The following is a 24,834-nucleotide window of genomic DNA, read 5'->3' on the forward strand; positions in this document are numbered from 1 at the left end:
CCTTGTCAATAAATAACTTTAATCATTCACAGTGAACAATATGTTTATGTCCTGGTACATTTTAGATTATAGAGAATCCCCATCTCTGATCAAACTGTTCTCTTGGAAGATCTGTGCCTTAAAGTTAGCTTAGAAACATTATGTTCTGGGGAGAAAGTGTGTCATGGTCATTGTGGGCGTCACACGGTTGCCTCTCTTGGTTTTCCCAATCTTGCTGAGAGCAATGTACATTCCAGGATGGGAAGCTGATTCATAGACATTATAGTTATTGGCCAGGAGATTCTCCTTGAACTTGCAGTCATCTCTGTAGCTTCCCTAAGTAAAAGAGAGAGGGACAGAAAACAACGATCAACTTTCCAACTTGTTATATATTTTATTTTACTAGTTCTAAAATGCTTCTTCCCAAATAAACTTGTGGTACATTTATCTAGAAGTATAGATTGTGATATAAAATATACCGGAGGAAGAAGCAATACACAGATGACAGATGTTCTGTTCAGACATATATTTCTGTTATAACAGTAAGTCTTCAGCTTTTGTTATGAGTTTACTTATGAGTAAATTGTCAACAAAGTTAATCACTTATCAGGGCGCTAACTGGGAACCAAGCACTTCTTCTTTTCTTTTCGACTTTTTCCTTTTAAGTGTGGCCACAGAAACTCATCCATCTAAATGTAACCCTATCTTTCACATCTTCTTCTCTCACACCAACTACCTTCATGTTCTCTTTCACGCCATCCATAAATCTCCTCTTTGGTCTTCCTCTAGGTCTCTTTCCTGGCAGGTCCAACCTCAGCACCCTTCTACTGATGTATTCACTGTCTCTCCTCTCTACATGTCCAAACCATTTCAGTCTGGCTTCTCTAACTTTATCTCCTACACATCTGACATGAGCTGTTCCTCTGATGTATTCAATTCTGATTTTATCCTTCCTTGTCTCTCCCAATCTGGAAACCAAGCACTAATAAGTAATCATTTCAATCAGAAACCACAGAATGCATACATTAGTGAGGACAGACCATTTGCTATAGTAATATAGTAATGATACTGTAGTTATTCCATACTGCTAATGGTCTGCCAATTCCTGATCTATCAGACATTAAAGTGATGTTTTACACCAAATACTCTAAATCAAAGCCTCTACAGTTATGCAGAGAAAAGTCATATCTTACCGAACCATAAAGTTTCCCCTTGTCACTCATGGCGATGAACAGACCACTACTGACTCCATACAAAGTCACAACTCCTCTTTCCACTGGAGAAATTTCTAAAAGGCCTAGAGGGAAGTACAGCAGTTAAAGATGACAGAGAAACCAAATGTGAACAGAAATTATTCTTACTCCCAAGTTAGAATAACTCTCTCTCTCTCTCTCTCTCTCTCTCTCTCTCTCTCTCTCTCTCTCTCTATTTATCTATTTAGTTAGTTATAATATGTACAAAACAGACAGTTGGTAGGGGAGTTAATGACTAGAACTCTGAAGTCCAACATATCCATTATAACTTAGATTTTATATTTCAAATTCAATTAACTGAAATAAGAAATATTTACATTATATACATTTCAATTTTTTGGAGATAATAGATTGCCAAATGTTAGAAATTAAAATTAAAATTAAAAAATTAGGGGAAGAGAAAGGAAATTAAATATTTTTGTAGCTCATTTAATTAAAGAGTTATTGCAGATAGTGAAGGCTGTCTGCAGAAAACATCTCCTGTAGCGGTCTTTATTGGACTGAATTTGAAGAAGTCTCTGACTGAAGATACTCTGTTTTATAAGACAGACTCATAAGGAGGATGGTCAGAGTTGTCTATAATTTTCTTGATTTTATGAAGAATTCTTTTCTGCACCATCATCTCCAGAGTCTCCACAGTCATTCCCAGAACAGAACCAGAACAGAACCAGCCTTCTTTTCTGTTGCGCCTTTTAGGTCGCTGGTTCTGATGCTGCTGCCTCACCAGGTGACAGCAGAAGAGATGAAACTCTCAACAACAGACTTATAGAAGAGCTGAAGCATCGCGCTACAAACTGTGAAGGATCTCAGCTTCCTCAGGAAGTCCAGTCTGCTCTGTCTCTTCTTACAGACACTTCACTGTTGGGTCTCCAGTTCAGGTTGTTGTTGAGATGAACACTGAGGTATTTCTATTCTTCAACCACCTCCACGTCCTTTTCAATGATGGAAACAAGATGTGATGTAACCCTGTTCCTCCTGAAATCTAAAATCTTCTCCTTTGTTTTGTTTACATTCAAGATTGTTCCCACATGTTGACACAAAGCGGTCCAAATATGGAGACATATCTCAAATTTGCTTCCTTAAAATAAAATCACAAACTGTAATCAATTAATTGTTTTGCAATTAAATAAATCCCATTAATGTAAAAATCAAAAATGTTAAATATCATTTCATTCAGAAGTAGTTCAAGTTTACTTCTACAACCAATATAACCTAATCAATCCTGCACAATGGAACATTTTTTGCTGAGTTACTAAACAAAAATCTTTGTCTTTAATATTACTAATATTCAAACTCCTTAACTCTAATCACAGAGTTTCATTCATCTGATAGCCCCTATGCAAAAATAATGTTCCAAAAAATAACTTTTAACCAGCAAAGTTTCTATTTGTTGTATTAGAAGACAAAACACAGTTAATGTAACATTTATAGTTTGCATAATGCAATGGTAAACATCTATGTTGAAATTGAATAACTACAATAATACCAATCTGTGCTGATTAAAAATAAAAATGTAGTCAATGTAAAAACTATTAGACAAATTCCTTACATTAATCAAGGTCTTTGTTATTATTTTCATCATGAAATGTCAAACATACTTACTGTATTTGTTTTCATTGTGTACTCCTGTTATTTTTCCATTTGGTAGGACCTGAATATGGAAGCCGATGCCCACGTTACAGTAAAGTCTTCTAAGTCTCTTTATTCCCAGCAGGTACTGTCCATCTCTTTCTGCATCTTCTCTTTTGTTCAAAGTGAAGCTGCTGCTGTGCACCAATGATCTGGCATTGCGAATGCTCTGTTTTGTCCTGCTGAGTGTAAGAGTGGCATATAAGCTGCACAAGAAGATCCCATACAGGAAAAAAGAGATCTTGGACCTTAAAAATGACATACTCTATATACCAGTAGTGAAAGCAACTCAGGTATAGCCTAAGTTTTCACCTATAGGCAAAAATAGAGATAAAAACCAGCATATATTCTAAAAAATGCTTACAATTCTGGACTTCTAAATGGTGAAAATCACTTGTAGAGTGCATACTGAAACATCCCTAAACATCCAACTCTGATTGCATGTGGTTTTTCATTTGTATGGTGTTTTCTGGTTTTGCTTTATCCTCAGACAGTCACATACCGAGTAACCGTCCGGATTTATATGCATGGTGCATTACATCACATACCGCCTGCTGTCTTGTTTATCTGTGAGTCACAGGTGCTGTAGAAGCACAGACTGAAAATACATAGAACATGTAGTGACAGAAAACAAACATAGACACGCAAGCATTTAAAGCAGGAAAGATAATAATGAAAAACACATCAACTGTTGGTGGCATAAACCCAGGTGCTCCATTTGAAACCAATTGCATCACCTGTTTGTAAATATAAATAGCACAGGTGGGACCAAGTCATTGCTTTGCAAGTCACAAGTTAGGCTCAAGTCTCGAGTCAAGTCCCAATCAGACTTTAAAGGTCCAAGTCGAGTCCAAAGATGAAACAGGCAAGTCCCAAATCAAGTCAGAATCCTAAACTTTTAATTTCATGCCTTAAAGCATAAAATGAAACATGTAATTTAATCACTGAAAGATAATTATAATTTCCGCATTTCTAAAATGTTTGCCAGAACAACTATCAAGAGGAACTGAAAAAACCTCAGACTACTGATGTGAAACAAATTAAACATAATAATGATTCATAATAAATTAGATTTTTTTTATGCATCATTAAAATGATCACAATGTTAAATATGTTACTATAGGAACCGTGCAGGATGCTTTAAAATGTAGTGGAAGTAAAAATGGAATGCAGGCCTTCCGCTGCTGGCTAAAGGGTTAACCAACATCAACAGCACAGATTGCTCCGACATTACATAATTATCATCAAATCAATAAACTAACAATTAGTATTATATGTGCAAGTAGAACAAACTTTGTGATTATACTGATTTCATTATGCTGTTGACATTTATCAGAACAGATGTAATGGCTTTGTTAAGCTTCTGTCCCAAAGCTCAGAGAACACACTTAATCAAAGAACATATTTGAAATAGATAAATGCTTATAATCTTACCATGTAAGTTCACTATTGCAAAGTTAGTGACTTGCAGTACTAAACATCAGGATTAAAACCAACATTTTATTCTTTTGATATTTATGTCTGAGCTAGAACAAAAAAAAACCCTTAGTTGTTCAAATAACATTACCTTATTGCTTTATTAATTTATTAATAGATTATCAGACAGATCAAAATATAAAGTTAAGTGGAAATTTTAGTATGTTAGGGACCAAAATGAAAATAATTCACAGAAGTAACAAAAATAACAAAATGAGACAAAAGAACATTTTTCCAAATCAGTTTCTTTCAAAATAAAAGATATAAAACTTTAACAAAAACTGCAGGTGTTTGTCTTTGATGAATTTATTGTTTTTTCATTCAGTGGGTGGAGAATCCAGAAATTTTACTAAAGTACTTCATAATAAAATTACTCAAGTAAAAGGAAAACGTACAGCACAGTTAAAATACTCATATATATATAATTTTTTTCAAAGAGTTACTTAAATAAATGTAATTGAGCAAAGGTAAATAGTTACTACCCAACTCTGCGTATAAATGGCTTGTTGAATTCCTGTCTTGTAATAATTGTACAGTGAAGTCACAAAATTGAACTTACAAATTTACAATTAAGTCTAAAAAGCTTTATTTTTCCTATAATCTTTGAAAAAACGAAAGAGAAAAACCCAACCAAAGGAATCAAATAACCCATAAGATCAACAGCATTTTGTGGATGTTCAGTAAATATCAGCTGATAATGTCCAGAGTGTGACTAATTCTCAACTGTTCGTCATAACCTCTTTGTTTGGTTCTCTTCCTGAGACTTACAGTGAATTGTATGAACAGCTTGGTGACGCACCAGGTGTCACATGATGTAAACATGTGACACCTGCTGTCACTGTGAACTGAACTGTGAATTATGTGGATATCAGGTGAAGATTTCTTGGTATGACTCAATGTTGTTTGAAGAGTGTCTTAATTTGTTTAAAGATGTTTTTATTGGAGGTGATTTTAGAATGTGGACTTTCAGGGCCACAAAACCCCCAATGAACTGCAGGCAGTGGTTCTTGTTCAGAAAAATGAGGTAATTGCCCCGACATCAGAATGGACTAATGTGAACATCCAAAAGTGGATAAGCTATTTGTGTACTGCATTTCCACTATCACAGTGGACATTAGCTTTAACCAAATTTTTTAGCAAGGTGTAATTAGAAACTGTCGGTAGATGAACTGTATTTGCTAGATTAGTACTAGGTAGCAGGACAGAACTGAAGTGAAAATGCGAACTAAACATGAGTGAACAGCAGCAACAAAACTCTAATTAATGTAGGTAATGGAGGAAATTTCAAGAAATAAGCAAAGAATAGTAAATGGTTTACATTTATCATTCTTTTGAGCCACTTAAAGAATCAAGCTCTGTTCAAACACTGAAAACACCTAATTGAAATTCAAACATTTTCAAGGATTTCAAGCATTTGTATGAATCCTGTAATACAAAATAACCAAGGTCTATTAAAGTAAATAGTGAGGGGTGTATTTCCTTTTCAGTTTTTGAAAAAGCATCATTAAAAAAAAGATAAATCTTATGAATTTCCAAAACAAGATTGTAACAAAATAGTTTATGAAATATGTTAAATGTACTGCTTTAAAAAAAACAATAGTCTTTGCAGAGTGAACTCCCAAGTCATGAAGCATTAAGGGAGATAGAAGGAGAGAAAGTTCTGTTATTTCTGGACAACTGAGCCCAGCTGAATGCCAGCTGCACCCAATAACTGAAAAGAAAACAGGTTTTCATATATAGTTAGCAGGTGTCCACATTGTTATGGTTATTTATACAGAAAGATTTCTTTTTTAACTTTTAAAATAAATATGTACTGGTTACACACACAAATACATACCATAAATATCTCTTCCAAACAATACCCAGAATATGGCTACTTAATAAAAAACATAATAAAATTCTGTAGCCTACCAGGAAAATCATTGATCACCATCTTCATCTTAATCCTGCACACCAAAACCATTTTGCCTTTTTCCTAACTGTTGGAATTGAACAGTCTAACATTCACTTCCTCTGTCTCTGTTGCTCTCAGTGTCACTTTTGTCTTGAGACAAATTCACTCTTGCATCATGCAGCAAGAGCATGAAACTCAATGGTAAAAATGTATAAGTCAGCTACATTACAGTGTGAAAAAGTAGCAGCCTATTTTCCAGATATTACAGTAGATAGCTGAAAAACTTCACAATGTAAGTGTTTCATATCAGTCTATATTGGTAATTGTTGATATAATTATTGATTAGTTCTCGTTTAAATATCTGAAATACTGCCAAATTGGTGCTTTAAATAGTGACTTTAACTCTTTAATGCACAGTTTTCATTCCACAATGGTTTTTTTTTTATTTCTAAGCAGTTCTGAGTGCAAAACCTGAAACTGCTGCTGTGCAACTTTCTTACCAAGTTGTTGCTAAGTAGCCAAAGAGTGAGTAAGTCAGTTGATGCCACCAACCTTGATTCACTGGCTATGCCTACATCCCCCAGAATGCTGTGCAGTTCTGGATAAGAATTCAGTGCATATTCTATATGATGAATATTTTATCAGATGTGTTTGTGAATCAGATGTGAATATTGACACTGATCACGTGTCTATTGCGTCATATATTATTGACTTATTGCTCAAGTATTTTTCCTTCTCTTCTGAAGTTGTAAAGTCGCAGTAGTTGTTTCTCCCTGCCAGACTCCCTGTGTTTATTGTACGCTTGTGAATTACACATATGCCAAATCACCATGACATCCTCTGCAGGCGGAGGGTTCACTGTGGACCTTGAAGGGTCTGTACAAAAACAAACATTACAAAACCATGTGAGCACAAGCCAGCAGTTTGACTCCAGCCTGACCATGCTGGGCCTTTTACTTCCTCCAGTGACTGCACCAAGATGCTGCATTTATTTTCCCTCTGAGATTATTAAAGTATTTTTGAAATGAATTGACAGTTGTTACTAGTCAATGAGCATTCTAGTAGCTATGTGCATTTAAATTGCTAGTTTAGTAAGAACTGTTGCTAAGTATTGTACAAGGTGGTACAACTAGTAAAAGCAAGACTGTTCTGATAATACTGAGAGTGACTAATCCTCAGCTGTGTGCCTCCATGTTGCCTTCTCTTCCTGAGTCTTACAATGAACTGCAGGAACAGTTTGGTGACGCACCACGTGTCACATGAGATCAACAACTCAACTGAACTCTGTAGGCATTAAATGGATATTTCTACATATGACTCAGTGTTGGTTTAAGTTTTTCTTAGTTCATTTTGCAATATAAATGAAGCACAAAGAATAAGTTAATGGAATATTGATAAAGGACAGATTAGAAGAATGTTTCTCCTACACATATTCTATTATATGATTCTTTCTTCTTCTACAGATATAACTGTACAGGATCCACTGGGACGGATGCATCAAAAACAATCCTTTGACAGAGCAGCTGGTTTATTGATGAGCAGGTAAACATGTGGAATGACAGCACAGTGTCATCAGAACAGGAGTTTAGGAATATCAATGAGATAAAAAAGTCCAGGATGTGATGAAAAGAAAATCAGATAAAGTGATAAGAAGAACTCCACCAGAACATCTTTAAAAATGCATCCAAGGCACATCAGTGAGGTGCAGAACACCGTCTGATCCCAACAGCTCCATCTACCACAGGGGTGGGCAACTCCAGGCCTGGAGGGCCGGTCTTCTGCAACGTTTAGATGCATCTCTACTTCAACACACCTGAGTCAAATAATGAAGTCATTAGCAGGACTCTGGAGAACTTGACTGCACTTAGGAGGTGATTCAGCTGTTGGATTCAAGTGTGTTGGACCAGGGAGACATCTAAGAGTTACAGGACACCGGCCCTAGAGGACCAGGATTGCCCACCCCTGATCTCCCATCCCTGTTACCTCAGCAGCATTCTAACTGGAGAGGTGGGTTTTGGCTACTGACCCACAGTTGAACTGCTAACAGTTCATAAAACGGTTTTACACGGTTCATTAGACTTGAGCTAACAGTCAGATCTCAGATGTGGTTTAAAAACTAAGCTCTGCTTTGTTTGTTAGGATCCAACTACCATTAATTTGTATTGTAAAAGGTCAAGTTCCCTTTAAAAAGCACAAGTGGGGCAGCCACTTGTGCAGCACTCAGGCTGCAAAAAACTCAGGAAGTCTAACTTTGCAGAGCGTTCATTTGGTGTTCTGTGCAGCGCTCACCAAATGAACGCTGCTACTGGAACGTTCTCCCTCCATGGTGCTCTGCTCTGTAGCAGCTCAAAAAGCTCTTTGGCTGCTGCTCAGAAGGGAGTGTTTGGCAAATTCTGGGTAGAGTCTGTTAGGTTCCCATTACAAACCAAGCCACTGGCATGTCCACCAGAGGGCGCCTGACCATTGGCTTTGCTCCCAAACTCATTCTCCCTCAGGGCCTCCTGCTCCTCACTGGTCCTCCGGTCACAGCTCCTGCTTGGAGTTCCCATTCCAGGTGCAGTCCGTCTCCGCCACTGCTGTCTGAGAACATACAGAGTGACTGTGATGAGCAGACTGAGGCACAGCACCAGCAGAACGGACACCACCACCAGTTCCTTCAGGTAGCTGGGGCAGCGGGCTGACAGCAGCGGGTTCCCATCACGAAATTTTGTTTCCAGATTTTCATATTCTTTCATCCACAAAGTTACATTTCTATCAAGTTGCCTGGTGGTGACTGGAGTGTTCCCGATGGACAGTGAGGGTTTTGTCTCTGCTGGTCTGGATTCGGTTGCTTTAGGCCCCTCCCTGGTGGGCTGGGCTTGCGTGTGACTCCTGGTGTAGCTGGTTGGACTCTGAGCCATGGGACTGCTCTTCTGCTTGACGTGATAAATGGCCATGGTCTGTCGGTAGCCGTTCTCTGTGGACAGACAGAGGTAGTGGCCCAGGGTGGCTGGGGTGGCCACAAAGCTGAGGCTCCCATCCTGCAGGTGGAGGTAGAGGTCTGAGGACAGGCGGCTGTTTGGACGCTCCCACAGCTGGTGGGACAGCTGTGACGCTGCAGGACAGTGCAGCCGCACCACGTCGTTCAGAGACACGAAGACCAGCTCACCTGCAGGACACGAGGCTGACAAACAGGCTGGAGCTTACTCAGGGGTCAGAGCAGAGAAAACCTGCAGACTGACTGGTGATGACCATATGTGGAATGCATTACTGTCATTTATTACTGCTGGCAGGCTAACGCCTAGAATACTCTCTCATTTAAAACGCAGAATGGTTTAAAATCTTTGCCGTTATTGTTTTGTACAAAGATTTCATAAACAACAACAGATTTATGTAAAATAACTGTATAGGTGTTTATGCAATGGAGAACATCTCAAAACTACAACTGCTGATGTTAAAAGTTGACCTTGAGAGGATTACCCATGCTTTTATCTATACATATCTATATTGTTGAAACAATCTTTTAACTTGTTTGAATAAATTAGCTTTGAATCACTTTCAGATTGTGCAAAATGCTGCAACAAGACTTAGTGGGAACCAGCAGAAGATTACACATTACTGCAGTCTTAGCTTCACTGGTTGCCAGTACGTTTTAAAATCCAATTTCATTAGTTCTTACTTTTAGAGTCCTGCATAGTGAAGCTCCCCGTACAGTGCTGACCTCCTGTAAACCCATTCTTCTTCTGCTGTGTTGAAGTCAACTGGTCAGAATTTACTGAGAGTCTCTTGCACTTGATTTAAAGCTGATGGGGATTGGGACTGTAAGACTGTGGAACTACTTTGACTGTTTTTGTGTTGCACCGATTTCACTGACTTTTTAAAAATTAGCTGAAGATGTTTTGGTACAAAAACCATTTAACTGATTAACTTGGTATTTTATTTTGTGTCATTGTATTTTATCTGAGTATCTTAGTTTTATCTGTGAAGCACTTTGTGATTTTTATCTGTGAAAGTTGCTACATTAATCAAATTTACTTACACATAATAATAATAATAATAATAATAATAATAATAATAATAATAATAATAATAATAATAATAATAATAATAATAATAATAATAATAATAATAATAATAGATACTTAATTAAAGGATTCTCATTAAGTATTTAAAACTGTTTTGTGTTTTGTAAAATATCTCAGTGAACACATTTCCAGAACAGAAATGCCACATTGTTGTTTCATAGAGTGACACATACCTGTGGGCATCTTACTTGGTCCAAATTTGGTTCTGTGTGTTAATGAAACACTGTTACAGGCTTCTTCAACATTTCCTCCATCTGTGTCCTGGCTTCTAAAGAGAGGACACTACAGTCAGCAAGTGAATGTTAAATAGAATTAAAGCTCCAAACAGCCTCGTATGGCCTTTGCAGCTCAGCGAGGCTCCAGCCTTGTCACGACCACAGGAGCCCCAACTACACCACCCATTTGCTGTCATCAATGCTCACTCGCAGGTCATGCACCGGTCCACTAGGTCCTGCACACCAATGTGTTGCACAGTTCTCCCTGATGACGCACCAAAAGTCTGGTGCAGATTAGTTACTAGAACAGTAACAGTTAGAGTCATTCAGTTGTGCCCACATCCTCCAGCCAGCAGCCAGTGTTGAGCTTCATGTTGTCATTAAACATACTGTAGGTTCAAATCTTTATGAATCATGGAGTAAAAGGAAGAGAACTAGTAGGAAAACAGGTGACCTGTTGTTCAAAGGGGGAGGGACTAAGGTGATGTCACCAATTGACCATGTGAATGTGATCAGTGCTGGTTGGTTATGACAGACATAAAGTCTCAGGCAGCTGGGACTCGTGTGGAAGTTATTCTACCTTAATGTTTTATGGTAAATGGTCAGATTTGACTTAGCCACGTCCACATGCTTTGATGTAGCCAAAAGAATTTGATAACTTTTGACCTTCAATGCCTCAAGACTGTGCTGAGTGATTATGAAGCCTGCATCCCAAAAGCTGAAGGAGGAGTTCACTCAGATACAACATGTGTAAAAGACAAAATGGCGGCTTTGATCCAAAATAGCCGACTACCTGTGGGAAGACCATGGCTCCAATAGACGTTTTTGTAGGTCCTGTCAAGATACAGAATTTCATGATAGGACCTACAAGGTCTGGGGCTGAATTTTTCTTTATTCTAATGGTGTTGTGGAAGAATTAGGTAAAGGTAAAGCCGTTCATATAAAACAAGTTTATCTACCTAGAAATAGAATCTCCATGGTTACCATGTCTTTGGCCTGTTCCTACATCATACAACATGCTATGGATTTGATATAAAATTGTTGTAGACAAATATCCAAATATTTTGTTCCCTATATCACCTAACAATACATAATACTGACAGTCCATGTTCATGATGGCAGTGAGGGACTCACAGCGCGGTCTGGGTGACAGAGACCTCCACACAGGCCCTGCTGGCTGCATCCCAACCACAGAAAGGATCCCGGGAAAGAACACACTGGGCACAGGTCCAGTAGTAGGAGCAGTTAGCAGTTGGAATCCTCACCACCCCCTCTGATGTTCCAACATATAGCATACCCTGTATTAACACAATGACTAATCAATCAGTGCAACATTTATTCCACACATTAATAACGTCAGTCATGTTTCTGCAAACCTACTGTGAACAGTCACTGTTTCAACATGCATAGAGCCACTGATCCTTCATGTAACATGAGCGCAGGTCCTTGAAACAAGCACTGAGCAAACAGCTGCTGGAGAAGGACACTGAGAAACAACCAGCTGCTAGTGTTTTCAGTGGGATGTGGATTTGTCAGTGAACTTAAAAAAATAAGTCATTTGATGCATCACTCATGTGATTCAAGGAATCTGTAACTGCTCCATTCAGAAGTGGTTGTTGTCTGATGGTCAATGCAACAAAAACAGACTCATTACATGGACCTCAAGATGTGACTTTCCTAACAGACCCGATGGGTTTGGTTCCTCGTAAACTTAGCTTAAAAATAAGTTGTAAAACACGCTTGTAAAGCAAAATAGCGGACCTGGGTGGGCTGACATCACTCTGAACTAAAATTTAATCGTCACAAACAGAAAATTTGATTAATCAATAGAATGGATTTATTGCCCAGCCATAGGTAATGTCAATGTTAACTGAAATTTTCATTTTCTAGAGGGTCAGAAATCAGAATGCCACATTCTTCCATTATGATATCCATAAACAGCCTGCAGAATGTCATTTCAGTTTCACATCATTGTAATCACTTGGTCTGTCTATTTGGATTTATGCAATATTAACTGACTGCCTTCTGGCTGTCTCATCACCATGGAGACTGCAGCTGTCAGTCATTCAGGTCCCTTAGGTTGGGACTTCTCTGGCACAGCTACATTTCCAAATGCAGACTCAAACCTGCCTATGGTTGCCTACTCATTGTGAAGACTGTTCATTAAAAACATGGATTTTAAAAAAAATATATTTTATTATGCGATAAGGACTACTTTTTAAGCACTTTTAAATTAGTGCTTAAAAATAATTTAAAATTATTAGTAATGCATTTAAAAGTGCATTAATAGCATACCCTGTATTAACACAATGAGTCTTGTTAAACAAAGGTCATATTGTTTAACAAGGACCTGCGAGGTGAACATTATAGATGTTCAACAAGATGTAGTTAAAATCTATGACCAAAAATAGATGAGAAAAAAATCTGAAAATAAACTGAATATGCCTCAGTTTGTACCTTTGGGATAGACAGCTTCAGGCTCCTGATTGGCTGAGGAGGCTTAAAAACCTGAACCTCCTCTATGATGTAGGGCCCCTGTTGGAGCAGCACTGCTTTGTGTAAATGACCAGACTCTGGAAGACAGTAAGGACAACAAATCGTGTTCTGAAACAAACCCTTAGAGAAATGACGGTAAACTTTTAAACATTTTCTTCTAGCAGTGGGAAACAATATGCCGTGTCTCATGGCTCACCTGTCAGCAGAAACAGGACAGTGTAGAGCTTTTTATTGGCAGCCTGGACTCTCTGAACTGTCAGGTGGCTGTAGGTGTGCTCACGAGACACCAAGGTCAGGCGTCTTCCAGCCGGACGCACGCTGTCCTCTGCCAGGAAGTTTTCTTTGACAAAGCGCAGAGCGTTATCTGAGGCATTGTGCAGGCCACACTAACAGACACACAAAAACAAATGACACAGATTTTACTAAGGATCATAATCATTGTATTCAATTGCAACCTGAGAATTAACATTGCCACTTCATTCCTGCTTCTAAGGATCTGAATTTACACTGAGTGGCAGTGGCACAAGTGGCAATTTGGGGGTGGTGGAGCTCTGACATGGAATTCAATATTAGTATTAACTTTGTATGTGTTTGGAATAATCCACAAATCTTTATTAAGTCTATGAGTTACATATCGTAGGAACATCGTCCACACACAGTAGCAGTGTGTCCACTCCAGTCCAGCCTAAACTCAGCCCTGCACACTGTGGTCACGTTAATCTGAGAACATCAATGCTGAAAACTAATTTAACTTGACCAGGTAAAACTCTTAAAGGTTTTAATGAGAGCACAACTCTCTGTCTCCATGGAGATGCTGCAGTCCACACTTCCTTTATTTCTACACAGAGTGGCTGGTGTTCTCAATGTACTTGATTGCAAACACTGAGTAAAACAGTTTAGATGAAATGCTGAGTTTGCAAAACATTGTAATAGCATAAAAACACAGCACTCATGCTGGGTTATTTAAAGTTAACAGAAAGTATAGCTAATACACTGTAAACTTGGAAATGGAAGAAACAAAATACTAAGAGGATGAAACCAGTGAGAAATGTTTAACAGCCCTCCATTACGAAGCTCCACCTGTAGTTAAGGGCCGTTTTCAGGAAAGATTTCTACCCACTTTTATGTGATGTGTCCCAGGTGGGAGAAAAACTACCCGGGTTCCTGAAAAGGTGCATTTCCACTGAAAGAACCTGAAGGTACTGTAGGTTGGAATTAAGACAGCGCTTCAAGACTTACATTTTTTTATTTTATATGCAAATTACCCTTTGAGTTTTCAATTTTCAAAGAATAAAGAAATGCCAACACTAGTTGATCAGATTCTCAGTGTGACTTGTTTTACCTCTCCTGGGTTTGCCACCTTCTCTTGGACTCGTGCGCTCCACTGTAACGTGTCTCTGTTCAGGACTTTATAGTTCCCGGAGAAAACGGATTTGATCTCAGTCAGAGTGAAGGAACACACCGCTGACCGTCCAGAGTTCACAGTCCTGAATTATGGAAAACAGCTATTAATAAATAAATAAGAATGATGATGTCTGTAGAAATCATCTTTGAGATCCTCCTAAATGAGGACATGGGAAAATTTGTACAAAGGCAAAGTCTGAGATCGATAAAGATGTCAAACTTTCCCACATTGGCAACTACTTTTTAAGAATCTCCAGGGAGAATTATTTAAAATATATTTTAGAGTACAATGTGTAAAATTGATCCCAAAATGGCAGGAAGAACTACAGAAATATTTTGAAGAGGCTTGAAAGGAAAGTGAAGTGCTGATGAGATAATGTGATGTCACTGGTTAAAAACAAACAAACATTTTTTGGAATTAAGAAGTCGAAGCTGGGGTGCTGAGGTGGCGCAGGGGTTAAGCACACCTCACATATGGAGGCCTTAGCCCTCGACATGGTAGTCGCAAGTTCGATTCCTGGCCTGGCGACCTTTGCTGCATGTCTTCCCCCTTCTCTAATTACCCAATTTACTGTCAAATAAAGGCCACTAGAGCCAATAAAACCTCTTAAAAGAAGTAGAAGCTGGTTTATTCCAAACTAAGGTCAAATGTCAAACTTTAAAAGTTAAGTTTTCTGCAGTATTACTGAAACTGACATCACTCAGAAAGCCTAACAGAGTGACTGATTTAAAAAGAGTAGAATGATGTTTTTCCATCATCTTCTATTGTTGGCAATAGCTACTCCCATACAAACAAGTGGAGCCATTGTTACTCTTCTTAGAAATGGGTATTGAATTGATGCTCTAATTTGTGGATGTTGACCAGAAATCCACCTGAAGCCCCGTCCACAGTCCTGGAGTAACCAGGGAAAGAGCCCTGCAAACAGAGAACCTGCATCACTGACCACTGAGAGGTGAAGATGCCGTAAAACAGTGTGTCATCCACTGAAGCGCCCTCTGCTGGTGGAAGCACGTCAATATCCTGGATCACATTGTAAGGGAGCTCGCTGCCATCTTGGCACAACAGCTGAGCTTTGGCAAACGTGGTCCATCGTCTCTGCAGAGTGCGCTGACCTCCGACGTCACTCTGACGGGTCAGAGGAAAAACACTTGGAAAAGTTGATTCAGACTACTGAGCATTTCATAGCCAAATCATTAACACCCCACCACCGTACTTCATGATTGGATTGTGCTCATATCTACAGTAAGCTATGGCTTTAATTAACATGGACATATGGAATTATCACAAAAATACATTTACTTTTGGGTTTCATTCAGATGAGAAAGAATCAGACTGGGAGCTGAAATGAATATTTTCCACTTAGGAATTACCTTCCATACTGTAAGCCATACTGTACAGTGATGGTTTACAGATGGTTTGGTAACATTTTACCATTCACTAGATTGATGGGCAGTTCTTCCTGCTGTCTTTCCACCATAATTTCATGTTAACACACATGCCTGTGTGTTCCAGAGGAGCAAACAGCTCTCACTTCATCTTTTACAGATCCTGATCAAGTGGATTTGATCAGCTGCAGCTGACTGCTGTCATGAAAGCATCAAGAGTGAATCTAGTTTCATGATCATTTTAGCTTCGTCTTTAATTTTAGCTCAGTAAGCAATGGCAGTACTTTCTGTACTTCAGGTTAGATTTGATTTATTTCTGATGATTTTCATTATATCCAGGTATGTAAAACTATAAACTCCAAAGACTGTGTGCTTTTTTTCTAAACTTGGCTGTGTGTTTAGAATTGCTTCATATGTATGAAAAACAGCTAAATGCTGTGGCAGAATGCTTTTAAAGCCATAGGCAGGTGTTAAACCGCCTGCTGCCCGCTGGATTAATCACCACGGAAACCTTCTCTTTATCGATTTAAATTCTAGCTGAACACTTAGCTATCACAACTCAATTCACTTCAGTTTATTTATATAGCACCACTTCACAACAAATGTTATGCACTCAATGCACTTTACAACAACAAATCATTACAATTCAGTCACACATCCATTCCAGTTGATCTAGTTATCAAACAGTACAGTATGCTCAGTTAACTATTCAAAGTAGTTTCAAAAGTTTCCAAGTCTCTTTGCTCCTAACTTGGGTGATCACTGTTATTAACTGTGTTGCTGCTCAAGGTCAGAGTTCAGTGTTTAACATCTTCACTGTTTTGCAACTTTTGGCTGAGTTTTTTGCTGCCTTTGTCCTGCATTTTTCTTTTATGCTCTTTTACATGATGATCTAGGTCCTTTGAACTTACCAGGCAGATCTGAGAAACACGAGAAACAACGAACTTGTCTACAAAGTTATACTCTCTGCCCACTTCACTGAAGAAAAAGTAGATTTTCTCCTCATGTGGAATGAACTTGGAACTGATGAAGGTTGGATCTACAGGAAACAGGATACAAAAGGTCAATGTATGAAAATGTACAGAGAAAATATTCTTCTTCAAAGTTAAATGTTCTCAATAAGGCACAATTTTAAAACACTTCTGGAAAATAAATTAATGTTATACTTTTGTTTCATCTTTTCCAATGAATAAACCAGCAGCAGCTTAAGAGATGGACAAAGTTAGAGAATAATTCCAGCAGAAAGTCTAATTCTGACAACACTCAATATGTTTACTGCAAAGAGGAAAACAGACGATTCAAAATTCAACTAATATCATGCTCAGATTCTCTCACTGCAAAGAACCTCATAAATGCATCTAAGACTAATAAAATATTCTCACTGCCTACATAAATCACATGAGATAGAACAACGTTCATGCTCAATAGCACATAATAATGATTTCAATCATTGATGTTTTGAATCCTAATAGAGCGTTTATTATGACCCTCATGAAACTGACAGAGAAAAACAGTTTGGACAGAAAAAGTCATAATCCCAAACATAAACATGTTATCAGATTGTGTTATTTGAGCCCATCAATCAGAGTTTCTCTAATGACTCAATAGGAACACCAGGATGCAGCAGCTTGCTTTCTCTGGTCATTGTAGCACACAGAAGTTCCACTACCAAAGGAAAGAAACGCTACGTAGTGATAGCAGGTCAAGTAAATGGAAAAAAGATTTCTGCCCCAAAAAAGATCCCAAAGAAACGGTGAAGAATTTTAGTCATCTTCTTCCATGACTTCTAAATATCAGCATGAGCACTGGCCACAGAAATCCTCATATCAGAAGTCTACCCCATAGCCGTCACATACACACAGTCAGAGAGGATCCATATTGGCAAAAGGTAGCAAAACGCTAAACATGTTGTTAGTGTAAGTTGGCTTTAGACTCAGCAGAGTCCTGGAAGGTGGAGCCAAAGTGTATTTACTTAACAGTGAGCCTGAGTACAACTGCATTACTTTGAAATGTGTCAGGATGAGAGTCAGTGCACACACCCTCCAGCCATCCTAATGTGTCATCCAATTTAAGGTCCACCCGGCTGCTCTCACTGAGGTGTCGGGAGATGACTGGTCGGTTCCCTCTGTAGTCTGCCACAGTGCCGGTGTAAAGCTCTCCGTCTGAGTAGCACAGACAACACACAGCAGCCAGCACAAGATTCTTTATTATGTTATGCTTTTCTGATAGGATGGACTATTTTTGCATCAGTCACTGAGAAAAGACTCATTTTCCTGCAGTATGGTACCATTGACTTTAGAATTTCTCTAATTTTGGAAAGCAGTCAACTTTTCTATATCAAAGTGTGTCAGAGAAAAGCTGCTGATTTCTTGTCATTTCAGAGGCAGCTTCTGTATCAATGTCAACAAAACTGAGAAATTGATTTTCTCTGCGTCTTTCAGCAAAATACTGTATGTTCTTAATTTCCTAGTAAAATAAAAAGAAGATATGATTTAACTGATGTCTTTAACTTAGTGTGTTGTGTTCCAACGACTGTAAAGTAAGATAAAAACAGTAGATAGGCTGGATTTCTTTGTTAAATGTGTTTATTTCTTGAGCTCTGAATAAAGAAAAAGGAGCGAGTGAACACTAAGCTTAAACAATAAAAAATCCAACACACACACATCTTTAGAAGGTGAGTAGAGTCTGCTCTCTTTAGTAGGGAACATAAAAATGACTGATAGATTTCATGTTAAATGTCTAAGAGTGAAGCAGTTGCAGTAGAGGCAGCATTGTCTTACCCACAATGATAGCAGTGTTGCGCTGGTAGGGGTCATAAGGGCAGCGACCTCTCCCTTCATCAGTGTTGAGGCTCATTGTGAGCGTCTCTGAGTTCTGGTCAGAAAAGTCAAAAGTCATCGGCTAAAGGATTTTAAGAAATCTAAAAGACATCAAGGTGTGATGATATTGCACATGGACATCTTTTCTTAATTAAAACTATTGTGAAAAAGTCACTGATCTCCAAAAGCAAAACTCATGCATTAGAATGGACTTATTCTATATAGAGTGAAATAGTTCAAACATATTCATGTAATTTTGATAACTATGGCTGACCTGGAATATGAAAACACAAAATTCAGTGTATCAGAAAACTGAATATTATGAAAATGTCAACATTCTAGACTCACTGTGTTACACCCTGATTAGCCAAACATCTGAAAACAGCTGCAAAGGTTTATCCTAACTTAATAAAATGAAGTGATGTCACAGCAGAGATATGCCAGCATAAAAAACTTACGATATATGCGCAGCGTGGACTAAAGGCGAATGTTCCACACGCGTACATGTGAGTGCTGTTTAAGAACTGCAGAACTCGGATGAAATTGGGACAGTCCGCCTTAAAAACCCAAACAGAAAAGTTAGAGTTGAGATGATTCCGTAAAACCAGTTTCCCACTGATAACTAACCCACCAGTCAGAACCTGATGAGAAATCCACAAAGTCTACAGCTCCACACAGAGATATCCGTTACTATAGCGATGGTCAAATGGCGCTAGTCATTGGGGTGCCATGAGCACACATGCTTTGTGGAACAAATCAAAAAAGTAAAGAGCATATGCAGTGAAAATATAAACCCTGTATGCAGGTTGATCAACCTGGATGATTTTCTGTAGCTGTAGATTTTAAATGACAGTGAAAATAGTCTACTGAAGTCACTACAGTAGACTATGATGGGATGACACTTTCAGAGTGAAAGTGAAAACATGAAGAATGAAAACATGAAGAGAATTTTATTTTCTCAAGCAAATCTGTTACATTTATATCTATTAACATGCTTCACGCATTTTTATTTTAAATATCTCACTATTATGATTTCTAAAATTATGATGATATTTTATGTCCCTAATTTTTCAGAATGGAGAGAATGATATGAACTATCTCACCACTGTCACTGTAATCATTTAAATGTTTTTAATCATTGATACCTTGGGGTTAAATGATCTGGCTGGAAAATTTAAAGTTATTTAATCCACACCGGAATTTGGTGCATAACTGCAAATCAACACTTGCCATTTTCTTGCCCTTCATGGAACACTCTTCTAGGTCTTTTTCTGAAGGGCTCCAGTCCAGCTACAAAAAACAAGATTCAATATGAGTGTAATATCCATATAGACCACCAGAGGGTACAACAGGCAACATTTATTATGTCACTACTGGTTTAGGAAAAAGGAAAAAGGCTGCTTCCATGATCCTATAATGTAAGAGTAACAAACATTTCACTAAAGAAAACATCAATTTTCATAAATTCTCAGAAGCAAATCAGAGTGAAAATAGAAAACCCAAAGAACAGAACCTGAAGCATCTCAGACGATCCTAAACTGTCCAGAACCTTTGGTACCAAACAGCCCAGTGTTTAGTTTCTGCACTGAACTGATGATGATGACTGAGTCAGACTACCAGAGGCTTCAGCTTCTGGTGAATGTATGGCCTCTAATCACCACTGAACTGTTGTTCTTTATATGCTGTGGCATTACATGACATAGTGATGTTAGTGTCCAGTGTTTGGCACTGTCACATTGCAAACAGCTCAGCCTTTGGTTCACTGTGTTGCCATGTACTGCCGTGGGACTTTGCACAGTGGAATTGTGACTTCCAAAGGAAACATAACGTGGGGCTCATCCTATGTTTTACTGGATGGAACGTAATTAATTCATTTAATGAAACCACTAAAAGGTCCATTAAATTTATCTACATCAGTGCCGTCCAAACTTTTTGTCACATGGACCAAAATCGTCAAGTTAAAAGTACTCACTGGACAAGAAAATGTTTAAAACCACTAAAGATTTACTGTATTTTTTATTTCGATGCTCAACGATAAACAAATCATACAATAATTCTAAAGAAGTTAGCTTGTTTGTCGGAAAGGGAAGTTTAAATTATTGTAGAACTTTGAGTTATTCACATTATTAAAAGAAATAAATCCTGCTTGTAAATTATTTTGGACTCAGATGAAAAAAATATTCACCCTGTTTTCAGCAATAAGACCAGGATCTGGGTCACTCTCTTTATTAAGTCAGGTTTAACAAATTAACTCAAAGCAGATTTGGGCTCTCTAAAGTCTAAGTAGAAGTCAGTTGATAATTGTCGTCCTATTTACCATCAAATTAAACAGAAAGCATGGTTGTTAAAAACAAATACTTTGTGTTGTACTTAATGAATTCGTCAAAATGGAATTTGTCAGTCTTAACTAAAGAAAATAAAATTTCTTTAATTATTTAAAGAAAAGAAAAGTCTGCATCTGCATCAACTACCTGTTTTGGAGGGCCACACATAATCAGTGAAGAGGCCGCAAATGGCCCCTAGACCGCACTTTAGACACTCCTGATCTAAATGCTCAGATATAGTTATCTCTCAACTTACTGAAATCCTGGAGAAAAAAAACAAACAAAAAAACTAAGCAAAATTGTTTTTATGTTTCATGGCCCAGTCAGTGGTGTTTGGGATAACTATAAACACCTCAGTTCAGGGTTTTTTGTTTTTTCACAGGGGATGTAAATGAAAACCATCTCAGCTTTCAAAACTGACATTTCTCTCATTTCCTGCAGAACTGGGCTCTTTACTTCTCACTTCAGTTAGAGTTTCATACGGACAGAGTGAAACTTTCCAGCCTCAGTTTCACTTTTCTACATCAAAACTAGTGGCAGTAATAAGTTCCTACAACGGTCAGCAGACAGACAGGGATCATCTTATTTAATTTAATTTATATTTTGCCAGGATAAAAAATAATTGAGATTATAAATCTCTTTTCCAGAGAGTCCTGGCCAAGAGGCAGCCACAAATACAACACAAAAAACACACAGAAAATGTTAGGCTATAAAAAACAAGTACATCATTACATCGGGTTCAAGAACTTTCAGTTGATTCCCTCACCTTGCTCCTCAGGAGGACAGTGTCTTTATGACCAACATCCAGCGCTAACACAGCATCACGAGCTCCTACATACAGCTTTTCTCCATCCGCACTGAGAAGCAGGGTTGTGGTGTTACTGAGGTCATGGCTGCTGAAGCAGGTGAGACGTCTACCTGGGCTACCTGTTATTTAACACACAGCAATACATCTCAGTTAAGAACAGAATAAAAGAGCTAAAGGAGTAAACATATGGGGCCTCTTACTGGACAGGAGACCAAACAAAACCTTACATGATATTGAAGTTTATCATGTCAGAGAAGTCAGAAAAGCATCAACAGGATGAGAAAGGACTAAAAATGATGGATGCAAAGTTACTGAGCAATAAATCACCAGCTTGGTATGCAGGGAAACTTTTTACAATGGAACCTTAGCTGGTTTTCTGCACAGTATACTGAATGAATCCTCATCGCAATGTAAGTGTCACTAAGCACTGTTTTGGAATATTTGGTAGACTGCTACATTTTATGTTCATGCATTTATGCTCTGCATCTCAGTGATATACTTGGCCAGTTAGATGGACAAACTGCCTTCAATGTCCAGACCTGATGGACATTGCTGGTGGCAGTGACACAAAAGCTCAGAGTGGTATACAATGTGTGATTATAAAGAAAGAAAGAAAAAAAAGGAATATTGTAATCATCATCACCATAGTTTCCAGAAGAATAACAGAAATACATATCTTCCTGATGTTATACAGACTCGCCTCCAGAAAAAAACTACATGTTTTTATATTTTGCACACATTTTGAGTTCTGTATTCTGTCACATTATTTCAACCCTAATACTGTAACTAGTTTACTGCATTCTATCATAATTCCAATGATCTCCATTTTCTGAAAGCGTTGATAGGCTTCAGTTATATACTTCTTCTCAAATAGATTTTATAACTAAAATGATCTTTTAAAAGGGGCAGTGTTATGTATTTTCCAGACATATAGTGGCATTTTATAGTCCAATCAAGTAATTATATTAACTTCAATTGTTATACATATGCTGTATATATAAAATATCAATTAAAATAAAATTGACTTTGTAATTTAACACCTTAAAATTGGGCTCTTGTCTCTTTAAAAATGCAGACTGTTTCTGAAACTCTGCCATCAGGAAGTCGTCACAGCATTGTTCCTCTATTAACACCTTAATATGTTTACCAGCACTGCACAGAGAAGTAGCTTGTATACTGAGCAGTTCAACCAGGTTTTTGCTAATTGGTCGCCCCAGGCATTTGCACAGCTGATTGGTTGCCATGGGAGATTCAACAATTTCTCAAACATGCATGAAAGAATCAAGGCAAGACTTCATTTTGTAGAGGGAATAACTTTATAACATGACGCAAAGCTTAAAAAAGTCATTTTAACATAATACTGCCCCTCTAACTTGTTAGTGGCTAACATTGCTTCTCTTCATCTCAGAGCCTCTGTTAGGTACTTCACTTCACTTAGAGGCACAGTGCTTCATTCCTGATGGTGAAGGGTAAAGCGTTCACTATCTTCCAGTATCAGACCATCAATCATGTGGAAGACAAAGACGAGGCTTCACTCACCCACTGGAAAGGAGACTCTGGGAGACAGCCTGGTCAGGCATGGGTTCAGCAAAGCCAGCAGGGTTACAGTGAGACGCAGTAGGCGGTGACTGTCCATTGGCTCTGATGACATGGACAGTCAGAAGGCGAGCACTGGGTTAGATGACCATCACACCCTCAGAGTCTCAGCAGGGAGGAATCGAAGCTATACTGGAATTTCAAACCATCTTCAGATCTGGAACAGAATCAGAGACACATCACATAATTTGCTGCCATGTTCACTAAATAGTCACTGTTTATTATAGTGTTTAAAGTGATGTTCAAAATTTTCTTATCAAGAACAGAAATTATGTATATTTTTTGTTTTTCCTTTTCCTTATACAATCATTTCTTCTTCTTAACATGACTCCTTTTCTTTTACTTTTTCTTATGCATTTCTGCCTCATTTTGTAAATGAGGAGGGTGGATAGATAGAGGCCTAGAAAAGGAACCAGAAGCTGCTGTCCTGGGTCATTTTCTGTGTTTCCCATAAGGAAGCATAATGATGAACCAACACTGAAATGGTAAGCTGTTTCTCTGTCTTTCCAAAACCATGTTATCACTTATTTGGCTTTAACAAATTATGATTCCAACTCGGTTTTCATGATCATTCAAGATGATTCCTCCTAAAACAGAGTCCAGGGTAACATCTGAAATGCCATGTTAATCTAACTGAATAAATATGCGTGTAGTTGGAAAACAAACAGCAGCACCAGCTTGCTTTGCAACGTCTGGGCAACTGTGGTGCAACATGACTCTTTCTTTGTTTCTTGTGTGATAATAAAAATGAAGGTTTCTCACAATCTACACAGTATTTATGTTAAAATTTTGCCCTTGTTTTCTTTTCGTGTGACGACTTTACTTTGATCGCCTGGCTCACTACGCTGCTGTTGCACAGAAATTTCCCCAAGTTTCAATAAAGGATGTTTCTATTCTATTTTGAATACAGGTTAGGGTGTCTGGTCAGAGCTGGCCGGAGTGCCCCCTAGCGGATGTTTTAGATAACACTTGTGTGGCACAAACTGTTTTCAGTAAACTTGTCCAGCGTTAGAAGCAGTGAGCACAGAGATCTATAGTTGTGTTTCTATAAAGTGTGTTAAGCTAAAACACCTGAGTTCAGATGATCACTCTGTTGATTCACAGTCTGAAGGCCTAAAGCGCAAAGTGCTGACTTTAAACTTCACACCAACAACAGTCACTTATCTGCTCATATTATTCCGTGTGGTTTTTGTAACTTTATTATTATTATTATTATTATTGCAAAACAACGCTCTCACATTCTGTATATTTCAGTAGCCGACGCACAGACACAGTTAGTTCAGCCTGGTCTTACTGTGGCTCTTCTCCATCGCAGCCTTCCTTTCCTTCTCATGTGACCGCTGTTGTCTGGCTGATCCTCCGCGGTAGACCTGCAGCCATAAGCAAACCGCAGAGCGGTTCTACTGATCAATCTGCCCGAAACTGCCGACGGTGAGCACAAAGCGTCTGCAGTTGCTGATAGCTACGACAGCAGCAAGGAAACCGGAAGTT

At 38.3% G+C, this 24,834-nt stretch overlaps 2 protein-coding genes across 5 annotated transcripts; both read right to left on the reverse strand.

Annotated features, from left to right (window-relative positions):
* On the reverse strand, positions 1-3,123 carry LOC102236879 (fibroblast growth factor 4-like). Its single transcript, XM_005814651.2, has 3 exons — positions 2,835-3,123; positions 1,173-1,276; positions 1-315 (listed from the first exon to the last, which is right to left on the reverse strand). The coding sequence occupies exons 1-3, from the start codon at positions 3,121-3,123 to the stop codon at positions 139-141; spliced, it is 570 nt and encodes a 189-aa protein (XP_005814708.1). The 3' UTR covers positions 1-138.
* Positions 3,124-8,124: 5,001 nt separating this feature from the next.
* LOC102236619 (semaphorin-4A) lies at positions 8,125-24,834 on the reverse strand. Of its 4 annotated transcripts, none has more exons than XM_014474777.2 (15): positions 24,638-24,834; positions 23,287-23,500; positions 21,706-21,866; positions 19,846-19,905; positions 19,074-19,172; positions 18,577-18,670; positions 17,836-17,958; positions 16,708-16,835; positions 15,355-15,536; positions 14,349-14,493; positions 13,203-13,392; positions 12,968-13,083; positions 11,645-11,808; positions 10,469-10,563; positions 8,125-9,394 (listed from the first exon to the last, which is right to left on the reverse strand). In XM_014474777.2, the coding sequence occupies exons 2-15, from the start codon at positions 23,396-23,398 to the stop codon at positions 8,601-8,603; spliced, it is 2,463 nt and encodes an 820-aa protein (XP_014330263.2). In that variant the 5' UTR covers positions 23,399-23,500; positions 24,638-24,834; the 3' UTR covers positions 8,125-8,600. The 4 variants fall into 4 exon arrangements, with proteins under 4 accessions (XP_014330263.2, XP_023201192.1, XP_023201195.1 ...); XM_023345424.1 differs by having other exon boundaries at positions 17,800-17,958; XM_023345427.1 differs by having other exon boundaries at positions 17,800-17,958; positions 24,610-24,834.

The sequence above is a fragment of the Xiphophorus maculatus genome, chromosome 13 (genome assembly GCF_002775205.1).
Source record: "Xiphophorus maculatus strain JP 163 A chromosome 13, X_maculatus-5.0-male, whole genome shotgun sequence".
Classification (NCBI taxonomy): Eukaryota; Metazoa; Chordata; class Actinopteri; order Cyprinodontiformes; family Poeciliidae; genus Xiphophorus; species Xiphophorus maculatus.

Coding starts and splice junctions, on each gene's coding strand:
- LOC102236879 (XM_005814651.2), bottom strand. CDS start 3,123: ATGTCATTTTTAAGGTCCAAGATCTCTTTTTTCCTGTATGGGATCTTC. Junction 1,277..2,834: donor ACACAATGAAAACAAATACA/GTAAGTATGTTT, acceptor ACTTCCCTCTAG/GCCTTTTAGAAATTTCTCCA. Junction 316..1,172: donor AGGGGAAACTTTATGGTTCG/GTAAGATATGAC, acceptor TCTTTTACTTAG/GGAAGCTACAGAGATGACTG.
- LOC102236619 (XM_023345424.1), bottom strand. CDS start 23,398: ATGTCATCAGAGCCAATGGACAGTCACCGCCTACTGCGTCTCACTGTA. Junction 21,867..23,286: donor CAGAGTCTCCTTTCCAGTGG/GTGAGTGAAGCC, acceptor GTTAAATAACAG/GTAGCCCAGGTAGACGTCTC. Junction 11,809..12,967: donor TGAAGCTGTCTATCCCAAAG/GTACAAACTGAG, acceptor GTGTTAATACAG/GGTATGCTATATGTTGGAAC.